General features: G+C 37.6%; 1 protein-coding gene across 1 annotated transcript; it reads right to left on the bottom strand.

The window, feature by feature from the left end:
- Positions 1–2,579: 2,579 nt before the first annotated feature.
- On the bottom strand, positions 2,580–14,521 carry adsl (adenylosuccinate lyase). The gene is made up of 13 exons (XM_017459560.2): positions 14,256–14,521; positions 11,121–11,324; positions 10,895–10,939; positions 10,275–10,354; positions 9,977–10,148; positions 8,856–8,902; positions 8,587–8,677; positions 8,135–8,204; positions 7,859–8,006; positions 5,260–5,350; positions 5,026–5,115; positions 4,659–4,835; positions 2,580–2,784 (listed from the first exon to the last, which is right to left on the bottom strand). Exons 1-13 carry the CDS (start codon positions 14,400–14,402, stop codon positions 2,698–2,700), a joined length of 1,449 nt encoding a protein of 482 aa, XP_017315049.1. The 5' UTR covers positions 14,403–14,521; the 3' UTR covers positions 2,580–2,697.
- Positions 14,522–16,293: the final 1,772 nt, after the last annotated feature.

The following is a 16,293-nucleotide window of genomic DNA, read 5'->3' as shown; positions in this document are numbered from 1 at the left end:
AGTGACTTTGGCATCTGCAATGCTCCTGTACTATACACCAATCAGCCATAACATAAAAACCACTCACAGGTGAAATTAATAATTATTTCATTACAGTGGCACCTGTCAAGGGGTGGGATATATTAAATAGCAAGTGAACAGTCAGTTCTCAAAGTTGGTGTGTTGTAAGCAGGAAAAATGGGCAAGTATAAGGATCTGAGCGACTTTGATGAGGGCCAAATTATGATGGCTAGACGACTGGGTCAGAGCATCTCCAAAACAACAGGTCTTGTGGGGTGTTCTCGGTATGCAGTTGTTAGTACCTACCAAAAAAAAAGTAGTACAAGGAGGGACAATCGGTGAACCGGTGTCAAGGCTCACCAATATGTGTGAGGAGCAAAGGCTAGCTCATCTCGTCCGTTCCCACAAAAGAGCTACTGTAGCACAGATTGCTGAAAAAGTTAATGCTGGCTATGATAGAAAGGTGATGACACACAGTGCATTGCAGCTTGCTGTGTATGTGGCTGCATAGCTGCAGACTGGTCAGAGTGACCATGCTGACCCCTGTCCAACACCAAATGCACCATGCACCATGGAGCAATGGATGAAGATGGTCTGGTCTGAGGAATCACATTCTCTTTTACATCATATAGTACCTGGGGGAAGAGATGGCACCAGGATGCACTATGGGAGGGATACAAGCCAGCAGAGGCAGTGCTGGGAAACATTGGGTCCTGGCCTTCACATGAATGTTACTTTGACACGTACCACCTACCTAAACATTGATGCAAACCATGGCATTCATGCAATGGCAGTGGCCTATTTCAGCAGAATAATGCACCCTGCCAACTACAAAAATTGTTCAGGAATGGTTTGAGGAACATGACAAAGAGTTCACAGTATTGACTTAGCCTCCAAATTCCCTCAAGCGGACTGAGCATCTATGGGATGTGATAGACAAACAAATCCAGTCCATGGAGTCCCCACCACGTGACTTACAATACAGGACTTACAGTATCTGCTGCTGAAGTCTTGGTGCCAGATACCACAGCACACCTTCAGAGGCCTTGTGGAGTCCATGCCTCGACAGGTCAGAGCGGTTTTGGCAGCACAAGGGGCACCTACACAGGTGGTTTTAATGTTACGGCTGATTGGTGTATGGTATTGTAAAGGAAAAGCATATGGCATTCATGGTTATCTATACTAAATTCCATGTCATGTGAATAAGATGTGTATAAACTAGGCAGCTCAGATGAGACAAAGGAGAATGGTGAGGATCATGCAAGAAAACAAACTGGGCAAATCACACCCAAATTCTACACTGGTGTGCAGAATGTCCCCTAAGAATGCTTTACTCATCAGACTTTGTATTCAATGCGCTACAAGAGCTGAAGACCATGTTGGGTGCTGATTCTGTCTGCGTAGAAAAAGGTTTGTTCCCAGTGGGCACAGCGCATCAAAACAGGACTGCTGAAAAATCAGAAATGTTCCGAGAGTCTTTATGCATCATGCTGTTGGAAGGATCAGAATTTGCCAATGGTAAGAGGAACGTCATATTACTGAACATGATCGGAATGGCACAAACATCACTGATGACCAAGAAGAAAACACTTGGGTAAGTGCTGTTATAGGAAAATAATCTATGGCAGGGTGGTGTAACACAGCCCGAGACAAAGCAGAGTTACTGTTATTGGAAAATAATCAACTTAAATTGATTATTTTCCTAGAACACCTCATGAAGTATTTTATTCATATTATACCACAGCCATATGCCACATCATACTTTATCAAGTTTTACTCACATTCCATGTTGTGTAACATCTGGTCTGTACAAGAAGTTAGTTATTGTTATCATTAATGTTATAGCAGATTTAAACTTTACTTCCCTCAAAAAATAAAACAAACAAAAACACTGCTTGTCATGTTACAGAGAATCCAATAAGCTCCAAAGTGACTCTGCCATAAATGTAAAAGAAATGTTTACAGAAAGCTTTAGCACATCAAAAGTTATACATTTTCTTTGCTAAACAGAACATTTTGTGATCATTTTATTAATAGCTTTAGATTACACAGTAATCAAGTCCTAGTGAATTAGCGGTTACTGTAGAAATAATAGAGAAGCACAACAGATGCAGCAGTGATTATTTTTCTAATCATTTTGCTGTAAAATACATACTAAATGTGATGAATTTTGTTTTATCTGGCATCAATCGTCAAACTGTGCTGAACTATACATACATTACCACAGACAAAGATGATGTAAAAAAATATTTTTTAAATCTACATTTAGGCTCATTTTTAAATGTCCTAGTCGAAAGATGGCAGATGACTGTGGGTTTGACAATACTGTTCCTTCACCATGGCCCTGATATTATTTTCCTTTGTGTGAGGTTTTGGCCACTGATTAACTAAACTCCTTACTACTGCAGTCAAAAAAAAAATAATAATAATAATAAAAAAAGTCATCACATACTCCCAGTCCACCTGTACACACCTTTACTGATGACATATTAGTGATAAACTTCACCTACACATGATGTGAAAGAAATTGATTTATTTTTTCTTCTGATGGCAAGAAAATAAATACTGAAAAACATGGGTGACATAAATTACTTTATTTGTTTCAGTAACATGTAAAGCAGCATCATAATGACATGACGCATTAGAAAACCTCGGTTTGCAGGTTTGTTGGCAGGTTTATAAGGATGTGTGTGTGCCTCAGATGTCCAGTTCAATCTTCACATCCATCTCGCTCTTATATTCCTCAAGCACAGGTTTAACCTCTTCAGAGAGAAACCTGGCAACCTGTGAGACAGATTGAAATGAGAAACTCAAGTGAGCTGGAAAGGCTCTGGAAATGAACTGTGATCTCATATACTGGTACTGTTTCCACCACCAAACAAGTAATGCTGTTTCAAATACCCCTCATACACTTTGTCACCCCTCTTGAACAGGCTGCATGCAGGACATTAAAGGTGGTGATAAAAAAAAAAATTGTGCAGACCATCGATTGATCAAATGCAGTCGTCGGATAACCCGAGTAATGAAATCACATCAGAAGGCAAAAAATCTTCAGAAGTGTAGTGAATGTCTGCAAACGTTTATTTCTCTTTCTAAAAGCCTTTTTTCTGTTATAAAACAATTTAATTGTTTAGAATAATTTTTTTTAATCCACATACGATGATGCATTCTAATCATTATTTTGCTCAACTTTACTCATCTCATCAGTGTCCCAAATAATCTGCCATCTTCTAGTTAGGCAGCATCCTGAATAGCCTCTTATTCATTTTGCATGTGCTCTATGTAGCGTATAACACAATGGGGCTTACCATCGTACCTAGTGCCACTTGATATTTAGACACAAAATACAATACATGGCCAAAAGCGTATAGTGTATATAAACTATATAACGTGTATATACACACACACTCACCAAGCACTTTACTAGGGACACTATATTAATACTGGGTAGGACCTCCCTTTGCTCCCAAAACAGCCTCACTTCTTCGTGGCATGGATTCCACATGATATTGGAACCATTCCTTTGAGATTCTGGTCCATTCTTCAGCACTACCTCATCCTCATAAATGGTCTGCACTTATATAGCACCTTTATCTCACTGTGTCTCCACCGTTGGTAACACTGCGTCTCATTCACCCATTCACACACCAATGGTAGCAGAGCTGCCATGCAAGGTGCTAACTTGCCATCGGGGGCAACTTGGGGTTCAGTGTCTTGCCCAAGGACACTTCGGCATGTGGAGACATTTGGGCCGGGAATCGAACCGCTAACCCTACGATTAGTGGACAACCCGCTCTACCACCTGAACCACAGCCGCTCCAAAGGTATACTGTTGGATTCAGATCTGGTGACTGGGAAATCCACGGAAGAACATTAATGCATCCAGTGTTAATGAACATGGTGCATCATCATGCTGGAAGTAGCCATTAGAAGGTGGATAAACTGGTGCCTAGAAGGATGTACATGGCCAGCAACAATACTCAAATAGGCTGTGACATTCAAACCATAACTGATTGGTATTAACAGGCCCAAAGTGTGCCAAAAAAAAAAACATATGAAAGAAAACATTTCCCACACCATCACACCACCTCCACCAGTCTGAACCGTTTACACAAGGCAGGTCCATAAAAGTTCTGATCCCACCTTCTGTGTGCCTCAGCAGAAATCAAGAAGTATGCACGTGTTCCTAATAAAGTGTTTGGTGAGTGATTTTACAACAGATTAAACTATTGTCACTTGTGGCTGTGATTGGGTGTTGGAGCTCCAATTAAAACAAATTTAGTGTGTGACAGTGAAACAATCTTATACACACACACACACACACACACACACACACACACACACACACACACACACATATACATACATACACACATATATACATATATCAGCACCACACTCATTTTAACATCAGGTATGCCTGTGTAGTTTTAATTTATAATAATTCTTTTTTTTTAATTGAGTATTATTTTACTATTTGTGCTGATCACTAGCCAGCACCTGAAAACTAACCTCTAAAACTATCATAGTATTACATGACAGGAAATACACATGGCCAGGATATGAATAGCCTTTGGTAGTGATTTGTGAAAGCATCAGGAGAGAAAACAGGACATGAAGAAAAGGGTGTTTATATTATATAAAGAGAGTAGATGAACCTGTTGTGGTGCTCGGCCAATGAAGGTTTTAGGGTCCAGTATGGCGTCTAGCTGGTTAAGTATAGGAGCGAAGTAAGGGTCAGCCTGCACTCGAGCCAAGAAGTCATTATCTCCACCTTCCTGCTTCACCACAGCAGCCGCCTGCTGAGACAACACCCGGATCTTCTCATGGCAATCCTGCACCCATGGGTAGACAAAGGTGTACAAAAAAAAGCATGTGGTTTACATAAATATATGAAAAACTTAGTGGTATATACAATGTACTGAACACTAAAGCTAACCAATCCTAGATATAATAAATCTGCATAATTTAATATTGAGCAATGAACAAAAAACTTTTGTAGTAAGGCTATAAAGAGGATCATACCTGCCTGTTCCCTCCTGCCTTCACCATGCCCATGATGATGTTCTCAGTAGCCATAAAGGGCAGCTCCTGCCGGATGTGCCTCTCGATCACCTGCAGAGGATGGCAGAAACGTTTGATTATCAACAAAGCACATGGCGAGAACAAACCCCGGCCTAAAAAACAAGAATATGGACAGGTTTAATGCATTTAGGTTATTCTGAATGAATTACAGTCTAGAATAAACTGCACACACACCTTAGGATAGACCACCAGGCCCTCAGTGATATTCTGTAGTGTGCTGAGGATGATGTCAGCTGTGAGGAAGGACTCAGGCAGAGAGATTCTCCTAAAAACACACACACACACACACACACACACACACACACATTGTACTTAGCAATTTTGCAAAGATTTGCTGTAGCTAAAACTAAATGAACAAGGTAAACTTTCTTATAGTGAATAGAGAGTTTAGAGGCAAAAGTATTGTTTTATAATTGAAACAAAATAATGAACTAAAATGGAAAAAAACAAAACAAAATAAAATAAAATCACCTCAAAAGACTTGGACTTTAAAAATAAGGTGCTGCTTTTGTTATGTTTTCTATTTGGATTCCTTCTCAAACAGTCGCCTCCGAGATCACAATGCTTGTTTGCAGAACTTTCATTCACACTGTTGGAGTTTCCAGTTACAATCCAGACACTATGAAGTAGGCGATTTTTAACAAAGATTAGCCAGGATTAGACACTAGATTCTGGAGAATGGTCTGGTACGTTCTGACTCGTGGAGTAGAAGAGTTAACAGATAGCCATGTTTAGCATGATGGGTGAAAGTAACAAGAAAAAAAAAAATGAAATGTAATGATAAAATTAATGAATAATTCAAAATTCAATTCAAATGAAATTTCAAAAAGTAATGATTCAAATTAAAATTGGATTAAAAATTGCCTGGGAAGGAAAGATTGAGTTGATCGAAATGCAAGTAAATTAAAAAGTCAAGTGATTTGATGAAATATGAGCCATGTTCGTCACTTATCACTAAATATCAATAGCAAAGGCAATTTCTGATCGGTGAAAAGCAGAGAACAAAGAAAAGGACTATTCATTTTGTAGACCAAATCCCATCCTGTACATCTGAGGTAAGCTTGACACTTGGGGGGAAAAAAACTTTAAAATTGAATCTCATTGAAAAAGTGAAACACACATGCTAAAAATAACAAAATAATCTGTAGGCAAGTATAATGTAAACCCGAACTATTTGCCATGGTACAATGGAAATTATGGGGGAGTTACATGTTTAAAGTAGTGCTGAGTGATTTTAACGATTAATTTGGTTCATTTGAATGAATGTTTTAACATCATAAACTCCTCTTACAGTATGCACTACTCCCAAACACTGCACTCCTAGATTTAAAATAAAAAACGGCAAGATAAACAGACAGCCCTTCGCCGAGGACTGAGGTCATAGCAAAGAAAGGTTCAAATATCACTTCAGAGATATGGAATTGGTACAGGTTTGGAAAGTCAGATGAAAAAAAAAAAAATTATGTAAAACATAATGCTGCATTACACCCTAAACGGTAATTCGCTGGTTGGAATTACATCACTTTTGCCCTTGGCTTGTCCGACAGTCGAAGTGGGAAAAAAAGACACCCACATGTTCGTATTTTGTTAGAAACGATCTGCTAAATCGTACAAGCGATGTATAATTTCTCTCAAAAAAAAAGTGAACTATATGGTCAGTGTTTTAGATTTAACAAACAAATATGTCTGTATGTTGATTATAATCAGTAGATATAAAAAGTCTACACACCCCTGTTAAAATGTTTTTGTTATGTAAAAAAAAGTTAAATCCCGTTAGAACCTTTTTCATCTCTATTCTGAAATTGCAAAATGTTATTATCAAGTGACAAACACCCAGAAATGTTTTTGATATGCAAACTGGGTAATTTCTGTTTAAGTGTGCACACCCTTATATAATTGGGAATGTGTTCAAAATCAACCAATCACATTCAAACTCCTGTTAAATACTAATTAGTATACACCGACCGTCAATTAAAGTGACTGATTAACTCCAAATAAAAGTTCAGCTGTTCCTATAGGATTTTCCTGACATCTTTGTAACATCACACTGGAAAAGCCAGTGCCGCAAAGAGCTTACAAAGCAGGTACGGGATCTCAATTGAAAGAGAGGGTTACAAAAAATGTTCAAGGCAGTGAATATATCATGGACCACTGCAAAGACAATAATCCACAAGTTGTGAAAATAGTGACACTATTAAGAACAGGATGATCCTCTAAAACTGATGAGAAGACCAGGAGGAAACTGGTCAGGGAGGCTGCCAAGAGGCCTACATCAACATTAAAGAAGTGCAGCAATTTCTGGCAAGTACTGGTTGCTCCTTACATGTGACAACAATCTCCCGAATTCTTCATATCTCTGGGCATTGGGGTAGGGTGGCAAGACTGAAGCCTTTTCTAACCAAAAAAGAAAAAAAGAAAATACATCCAATCTCCCAAAACCATGTGAAATAATGTGTTATGGTCTGATAATATCAAAGTTGAACTTTGGTCATAATACCAAAAGATATAATTATAAAATAAAGCAGCACATCACTAAAAGAACACCATCCCAAGGGGAAGCATGGTGGTGGAAGCATCATACTTTGGGGTATATATATATATATATATATATATATATATATATATATATATATATATATATATATATATATATATATATATATATATATATATATATATATAGAGAGAGAGAGAGAGAGAGAGAGAGAGAGAGAGAGAGAGAGAGAGAGAGAGAGAGAGAGAGAGAGAGAGTGAGTGTGAGTGTGTGTAGTACCTGTTTGCACTGTCATCTAGTGTTCTTTCCAGCCACTGCACCGAGGCGGTCTGCAGAGGATCAAACACCAGCGTCATCAGGTGACGAGCGAGACTACAGCAGCGCTCTGCGCGCATCGGGTTCCTCTTATATGGCATAGCGCTCGAACCTGCACACATGAACAGAACACTGTACAATGGTTTTACATAAAGCGCTCAGATATGCATCTGCTTTTGAAAAAACACAGCAAAGTGTGCTGCTTCATTTTATACCAAGAGTCCAGCAAACTTTACTTGCCTATCTGTTCTTTCTCAAATGGTTCTTCAATCTCTTTCAGGTTCGCCAGCAGACGGATATCAGTACAAATCTACAAGAGGCACAAAACACTAACACACTCTAGAGATGACCGCAATGATACACTGCTGTGCTGTTTCCCTTCACATTCATAGAATTTAGGATTAATGTAAAACGTTCATTTTTAATTAATTAAAAATAAAAAAAGGATTAATATAAAACAGCTCAAATGTTCAACAGTGTATAATCAGCTGTGGTGGAACAGCTGGACTACAAAATAAGTGAGTGACGGTCTAGATTGATGGTGATCGATTCTAATTATGATTCATCAGCGTTAAATGAATAAGAAGGCACTGCTTTGTACAAGCCAAGTGAATATTTTGAAAATTTCTATAATGAAAATAAAAAGCAGTGGTGCGTGTGTGTGTGTGTGTGTGTTTCTGCATGACACGAACCTTGTGTACAGAGGCACCCAGGCTAGCCAGCACAGTCAGACAGTCAATGTCCACTTTACGGCTGTATGTCTGTCCTGTCACTAAATACGAACTAAAACAGGACAATGATGACAAGACGCAGTTAAACCCTGAGGTTTATTTATTTATTTATTTATTTATTTAGTTAGTTAGTTATTTATTTATATTTTTAAAACATTACCAATTTCACTGGCACCAAAAATATTTAAATTTAGACTGACTCATACTTATACATGCCCAGAATCACACACCTTTTAAATCCAGCCATCTTAGTCACCATTCTTTCCAGTTCCTCCACCTGTTAGGGGTCAGAAATAAGTGGATCGATATTAATGATAAAGGAAAGAAAAAAATAACAGCTCAACCCAACCTGACCTCTTAATGAAACAGAACACAAAATCTAATTTAAACGATTAAACTGAGTTGTGCTTCCCAAAAGCTGACCCGCTCAAATTAAAAAGATGCCTAAACATTGGATTGATCCTGCCTGTCTGAACAAAATCAGGTACCCTTTTAACTATAAATAAAATCCATGGACCAGATGACTGATTTATTTTATAAACACAATCCAGTTATTCAAATATTAAACCGATTATGTGAATTTGCACAATAACATTTGAGCTACTTATTAGACCATTTTATGTTTATTACAATGTCATTTGATTCAAGTACTCGATAATAAACATCATGATTACGCTTCATGGACCCCACTTTGAGAAACACAGGCTTAAGTGGTCTTAGGGAGTGGACATGTCCAGCAATCCTATCACTCGGATATCTAGTACCAAAAAGAGGTCGAGTGAAAGTGGATTTTACAGATGCTGATAACTAAATTGGGCAGTACCTTCTGATAACCGATAAATCAACGGATAGTTTTTTTAATTGATTCTGAATGAAAACATAGCACTTGAAGTAAAATACTGCTGAACTTTATTACAAAAATAAAAACAGTACTGACTGTACCATGAAAATGTACTGTACTTTTTTAAAAATGAAATAAAATATAAATAATATTTATTAATATTTAATATATAAAGTAAATAAAAGATACACATCCAAACTGAATCAAAAAGTAACACTCCAAATAACACAACAAAATCTGCCAGCGATAGTTTTTATTTAGCCTCTAGAGGCCGCTCTCATACTGTATAATGACAGCAGACCCTTCACAGCTGCTCCCATAACAGCTGAAAAACCATCTGTGTGGATTTTTGCAGAGAACCGATGGTTTCAGCAATCAGTAACCATGCAGATAAACTGGCAAAACCATTCATTCCGTCGACCTCTAGTATCAAACCTAGAGTCACCACAGCTTTGACAGTGGAAATGCCTCCTTCACCTCTCTGCTCACAAGGTCATATATTGTGTTCACCTTATCATGATCCCCATCAAAGAGCTGCAGGAAGCTGGCTTGGGTCCCTGTGGTACCTTTCACCCCTCGGAAACGTAGATCATCTCGAGCTCTCCTGAGGTTGCGAAAGTCCATGACCAGATCCTGCAGCCACAAACACGCTCGCTTGCCCACTGTAGTCAACTGAGCTGGCCTGAGAGAAAGAGAAAAAGAAAGAAGGAGATGAGATTAAAATAAAAACAGAGCCAAGATCCAATAAATCAATAGCCATTTAAACATAAATGTAAACATTAGTAGTGGTGAGGGGAAACACACTCACTGGTAGTGGGTGAAGCCCAGAGTTGGTAAGTCAGCGTATTTTTTCGCAAAGTTAGCCAATCTATCAATAACACGGGCCAACTGGAGAGAGAGCGAGCAAAAGGTGGTTAGAGATAGGACTGGTTGATATAATGATCTAGCAATATTGTGATAAAATTATGTCACAATATGATTTTCTGAGATATGGGGGATATCATGATATCTTTTTAATTACATCATTTTTCTAAAAATAAATTACAAACTGACTGGAAGAAACTGATGTTAAGTAAAAATGTTTGTACTTAATCTTTTAAATTGCAAAATGATTTTTTTAAATTACAGATTAAATATTTTCTCTTTGTGTTACTTTTTTAAACCAATAAAAATTTAAGTTTAAAAAAAAAATATATATATAGTATGTTTATACAACAAATTATACAAAATTTGGTCAAATTAAGGACCAAACTGCTGTGTTATAACAGGAATAAAACACTTCAGGACATGATGAAGGAAAATAAAAATCTTTGGGTGCCCTCTTCTTTGCATCAAGCAGCATCACACAACCCTATTGTTGTTTATTTTCCTATAACAGCAAGGCCCATCATGTTTTATTCCATACTAATCAATCAGAGCTACAGTCACCTTGGGCAACAGGATGTTGAATCCATCACGGAGCATAATCAGATCCTAAAGAGAGAAGAGATCCGCTTTGAATTATTTCCATCAGTGCAAGCATTTGGACTGTTTCTGTATCACCTAAAAAGATACAGCTGCCAGTTCTGGGCACTTTTATATTAATACACGCCAGTTTAGACAGTAAAATATCATTACTCTTCCTCTATAGTAGCAGGTGTGAGCCCCTTCTTACTGTGTTGTCTCCCACGTAACAGGAGGTAGCACCCAGGTGGATGATGGGAGCTGCAGTGGGGCAGCAGTAGGCGAAAGCGTGGACGTGAGCCATGACATCATGCCGAAGTTTGCGCTCCTCCTCAGCCGCCTTGGCAAAGTCAATGTCCTCCACGTGAGCCTCCATCTCACTAACCTGAGCGTCAGTGATGGACAGCCCCAGCGCCTGTAGTGGGAGAGACAGATAAATAACAGTTACAACATTCTGGAAGGGTAAAAATCAGTCTGATTACATCAGAAAAAGACCCATTACTTTTACACTCCCTCGTGTCACACCTGTAAAGGAACAGCTCATTCAAAAATACAATTAAAATGCGATTCAATATCCTTAGAAAATGTTTATACTGCTATAAACTACTGTCACATGGTCTGAGCTGTGTGTGCGTGTGTGTGTGTATTTGACTCTCTGACATTTACACATTGCATATGTAGTTATTTTTAACTGCACATATGTAATGTGCTACACATTCCTCTTTAAGAACATGCGCACACACACACACACACACATTACATAGAGTGAATGTTTAACATAAAATCTGTATCCTTAACCTTAAGCAAAGTATGTTCCTGATTATATCCTTACATTCATGTGATAAACAGTGCCTTTGTATCAGATCCAGCAGTTTTTATGTGGCACTTTCATTAACACATGAGAGGAGGGAGGGCACGCATGTAGCCAGAGTTTTTTTAAAGAGTGTGCTCTCCATTTCAGACTTTACTGATGCCAATAACTATCTGCATAGAGACCTAGAGAAGTTACATCAAATACCAAGGCCAGTTCTGTCTTAACCATAGTGAAGCATACACTGTAAACCCCAAAAACACCACCTCTGGAAAATGTGCTAAGTGCTAACTGCACTGTCTGGTAGATGAATAGCTGTCCTGGTCCATGAAGCTCTGCTCTTATAACATTCCTTATGTCATTTAATGGGGAATAGTTTTTTCCTCTAAACAGACCTGCGTCCTTTAGGTGTGTTTTTAGAGAGCGCAAGCTACTCTTTATGTCATGGTATGTTAATAGCATATCCAAAATCAAGGCATATGAACGTCCTTGCTCAAAGTAACGCTTAATAAATTCCATTTTCGCCTTTCTTTAATTCTTGCCAATATAAACTTTTATTTTCTAACATTTAAAGTTTCGCTATGGACAAAAAATGGTTTACACATGGTAAACACAGATGTCCACTAATGTACAAGAAACAAAGTTGTTTACAATTTCTTACTCCCTATATATCTTGATTGGCAGACGTGTCATCCAATCAGCAGTAAGTAATCCATTTGCAAAACAGAAATACCCGTACCGTTTTGTGGGATTTGTCGTTGTGTTTTCTGACTTGTTTATTTGTTTTTGTCACTGTGTTTATAATTGGTTATTTTGTTTTCATATTCGCGTTTTGTTTTGTACTTCTCGGCCACTGTAGCGTTTCTGGTTGCGACGTGTAAACTTTCAGACGTCTGAGAAATATTACATCTAATCCACGTCATCTACGATAAACACCATGCGAGCGTCACTACGGGATGCAAAAAGTGTCAAATTAGACGGCTCAGTTTTCGACTCCTCTCCCAACTGAAGCTGCAACTCTCATCGATAGGTTACATCCAGCCGCAGCCCAAGTCGAACACACCTATTTACAACGGCTTCGAAAGCGGCTCAGCCAATCATAATCAAGGACCGGAGCTAGCCATTTTATAACCACAACTACCCCACCAGGTTAAAAAATGGCCCCGATTTTACACCTAAAAGGAGACCATCATGACATCACTATATTTACATCTATATGGACCCTATATAATATCCATCTGCTATAAAGTATGAGTAAGTTGCTTATCAGTTTCAGTGGTGGACAAGTTTATTGATACTGTAATTTTAATGAAAGGAGCTGTGTGTTGTGGCTATTACATTACATTCCCTTGCACTGCATATAACAGACTTATATTATGTGCAATACACAGTTTAGTCTTTTTATATGTATATGGAAAGTTAGCACCTTGCATGGAAGCTCTGCTACCATTGGTGAGTGTGTGTGAATGAGAACCAGTGTTTTGTAGAACTGCTAAGGTTAAAATAAAATATATATATATATATATATATATATATATATATATATATATATATATATATATATATATATATATATATATATATATATATATATGTGCAGATTATTTACCATATGTACAATTTCTTTTTTCCGTTCTTTACGTGTTTGTCTTATTAATGTTTTGTACTGTTGTGCACTGAAAGCTCCTGTCACGAAGACATATTCCTTGTATGTGTAAGCATACTTGGCAATAAAGCTGATTTTAATTCTGATTCTAAGGATAAAAGCAAGTGTGGGGGTCAAAGGGCATTGAAAATTCACCTGAATGTGAAACACCAAGGTCTCATTAACGCTGTGTTTTCCATAACGTTTCTGAAGTGGTTTAAAATGTCTGAAGTCTCCACAAATAGACAGATACAGCTAATAAAATGACTACGCACTTTAAAATATGATTATTTTAAAAGACATAGCAGTTAAACAACAAGACATGCTGAAGTATAATTGAAGCTCGTGCATGCTGAGCCATGCTGCAAGTCAGGAGGAAGCACTGACTGGATCATGTGTCTGTGATTTGAGAGAAAGGGATCAGCAGCATGATAAAGTACGACTTTTTTTTTTTTTTTGCTGATAAAGGAAGTTCAGTGAGGAACTAATGGCTTATCTGGAGTATTAGCTAAAGATTTAAGCTTAAGGACTCTGACCTCTAACAATAATCCTCAGGGGTTGGGTTAAACTCTATTTTGTTGGAATAAGAGGAATTTCTTGTAGTACAAGGTGCAAGGTTCAGACACGAGGATAGAGTTTCAGATATCAGTTCCTGCTGTGCACAATGCAGATATTCCTTTTATAATCATTCCCATCGTCTATCATCTGTAAGTGCTGAGGGTCTCTTTAAAACTATTTATAGCAGCTGGCAACTTTACATGAGTCCAAGACAACTTCAAGGTCAAGAACTTCAAGTGTTGCTTTGCAAACAGGACTAATAATAAAGTAACAATACAGAAGTTTACAAAATAAATGAATGGAATGAATAAATAAATAAATAACCATTCAACCTTCTCTGACTTCGCCAGGTAGATCCACAGCTTCCTCCACGTTATGAACTTTTTTCTCTCACTGAAATTAAAAGCCATTTCCTTGCTGGCGTACCGGGAGACCAGGGGAGAGCGGTATTTAATAAACTCATCCTCAGCTTCGTACATGGATTCCGTAAACAGATGAAGACTATCGGCGTGGAATTAAAAAACATGCCACGAGCTCGCTTCTTCTTTCTTTCTCCTCCGCCTTATGGACTTCCTCGTCGTTTAATATTGCTAGACGACACGCGCATTACCGCCACCTAGTGCAGAAAATATCCCAAACGTCAAGGGCTCTCGCGAGCGCCCCCTATGCGCCCAATGCTGCAGGCTCACAGCAGTCCGCTACCCAACAGTCCTTGCGACAGACCAATCAAAAAAGCACAGGAGGAGTTTCGACTGCAGGTTTTAGCCAACATGAGAGAGAATAGGATTTTTAAGTGTACGTTTTGGGTTTAATAATTAACAATGATTTACAATGGAATTGAACTGTAGCTCTAGCTTTTATAATATTTCATTATAAATTTCCCTAATTAACGACTCCAAACTTCAAATTAGCAAATGAATGTGTCCCTTAGTTTGTGCAATCACATTTTATTGGTTATAAACTGGTGAGAAACAAGACTAACCAATCATAATCATGCATTTTTCTCATTTCACTCTGAGCTCAGGGATATCGAGGTGACCGGTGATGAAGGACTATAGGAAGAGAAAGTGAACTGCAGATCTGGTTTTATAAGACATAATGTCATTTCCCCTTATATTGACATTTTCTTTTAATATTTTTCAGTGGAACTATCATAGTTTGATTGACAGTAGATCATAGCTTAAATGATTTAAAAATAAATAAATTGTGTCCTCTTTGCTGTTACTGATGTGTAAAATCCCCCCAAAGTACACTATATAGCCAAAGGTTTGTGTGCACCTGACCATCACACCCATATGTGGGCCGTCCCCTAAACTGTTGCCACAAAGTTGTAAGTACACAATTGTCTAGAATGTCATTGTATCTTGTAGTATTAACATTTTCCCTTGTTCCACCTTGACAATGCCCCTGTGTACAAAGTGAGGTCCATGAAGATATAGTTTGCCAAAGTTGGTGTGAAAGACCTCGATTGACCCTGAACTCAACCTCACTGAACACCTCACTGAAATTTATGAATTGAAACATAAATTTTAAAAATAAATAAATATAAACCTCAGCCATGTCTTGTCATGTTACTGAGAAACTGAAAATTATTGAAAATTCTCCTGTTGGGATTACTGACCATTCCAAAGCACTGACACCAGAGACTCCTTCCATTAACATCTAACAGAACACGTACCATAATCAACAATTATACCTTTTTCCTTAAAAAAAATAAAATAAATAAAAAAAATAAGAATCCACGTACAAATAGCCTTAGATTATGCATTATCTCCCATATGAATTAGTTGTTACTATGGAAAAAAATATTGTGTTAGAATGAGCATTGTATTAGAATGCACATATAAATAATCAACCTGAATTAGAGCTGGATCTACTGTAATAGCTGTCAATATAGAAAATCAGTGTACATCTTCTAACAGCTTTGTGGTGTAATTACAAATATTATTATCAGGCCCAACAATCAAAACACTTTTTAACTTCCATAATGACCCAGAATCTTTTATTATTATTATTATTATTATTATTATTATTATTATTATTATTATTATTATTATTATTTTAATGCTGTGCTCACATCATATAGGAAAAAGCAAATTAAGCAGTCTGTGCCATGTTTAAAAAGAATAAAATAAAAAGACGAAACACACATAATTATTTTTATTGGCTGTGGCTTTATTAAACATTGCCACTCTAGAGTATGGAAATACCTTTGGTTTGTAAAATGCTGGCAACGATAACGGGCTGTCATTGTGTTATTGTGTTATTGTGTGTATGTAGTTTATCGCAGACTGGGTGCATTTTTGTTACGCATATTTGGCAACCCAGCTTACTTGAACGTGTCCGTACGTTATATAACATGTATAAGAA

The sequence above is a fragment of the Ictalurus punctatus genome, chromosome 2, assembly GCF_001660625.3.
Source record: "Ictalurus punctatus breed USDA103 chromosome 2, Coco_2.0, whole genome shotgun sequence".
Lineage (NCBI taxonomy): Eukaryota > Metazoa > Chordata > Actinopteri > Siluriformes > Ictaluridae > Ictalurus > Ictalurus punctatus.
The sequence above is the reverse complement of the archived record's forward strand: the minus strand, read 5'-3'. Positions and strand labels throughout refer to the sequence as shown.

What these genes read in the sequence shown, in the direction of transcription:
- adsl (XM_017459560.2), bottom strand. Translation starts at nt 14,402, where the DNA reads ATGTACGAAGCTGAGGATGAGTTTATTAAATACCGCTCTCCCCTGGTC. An exon ending in CTGGGCTTCACCCACTACCA is followed by an intron (nt 10,149 to 10,274) that starts GTGAGTGTGTTT and finishes TCTTTCTCTCAG; the next exon opens with GCCAGCTCAGTTGACTACAG. An exon ending in TTGGCCGAGCACCACAACAG is followed by an intron (nt 2,785 to 4,658) that starts GTTCATCTACTC and finishes TCTGTCTCACAG; the next exon opens with GTTGCCAGGTTTCTCTCTGA.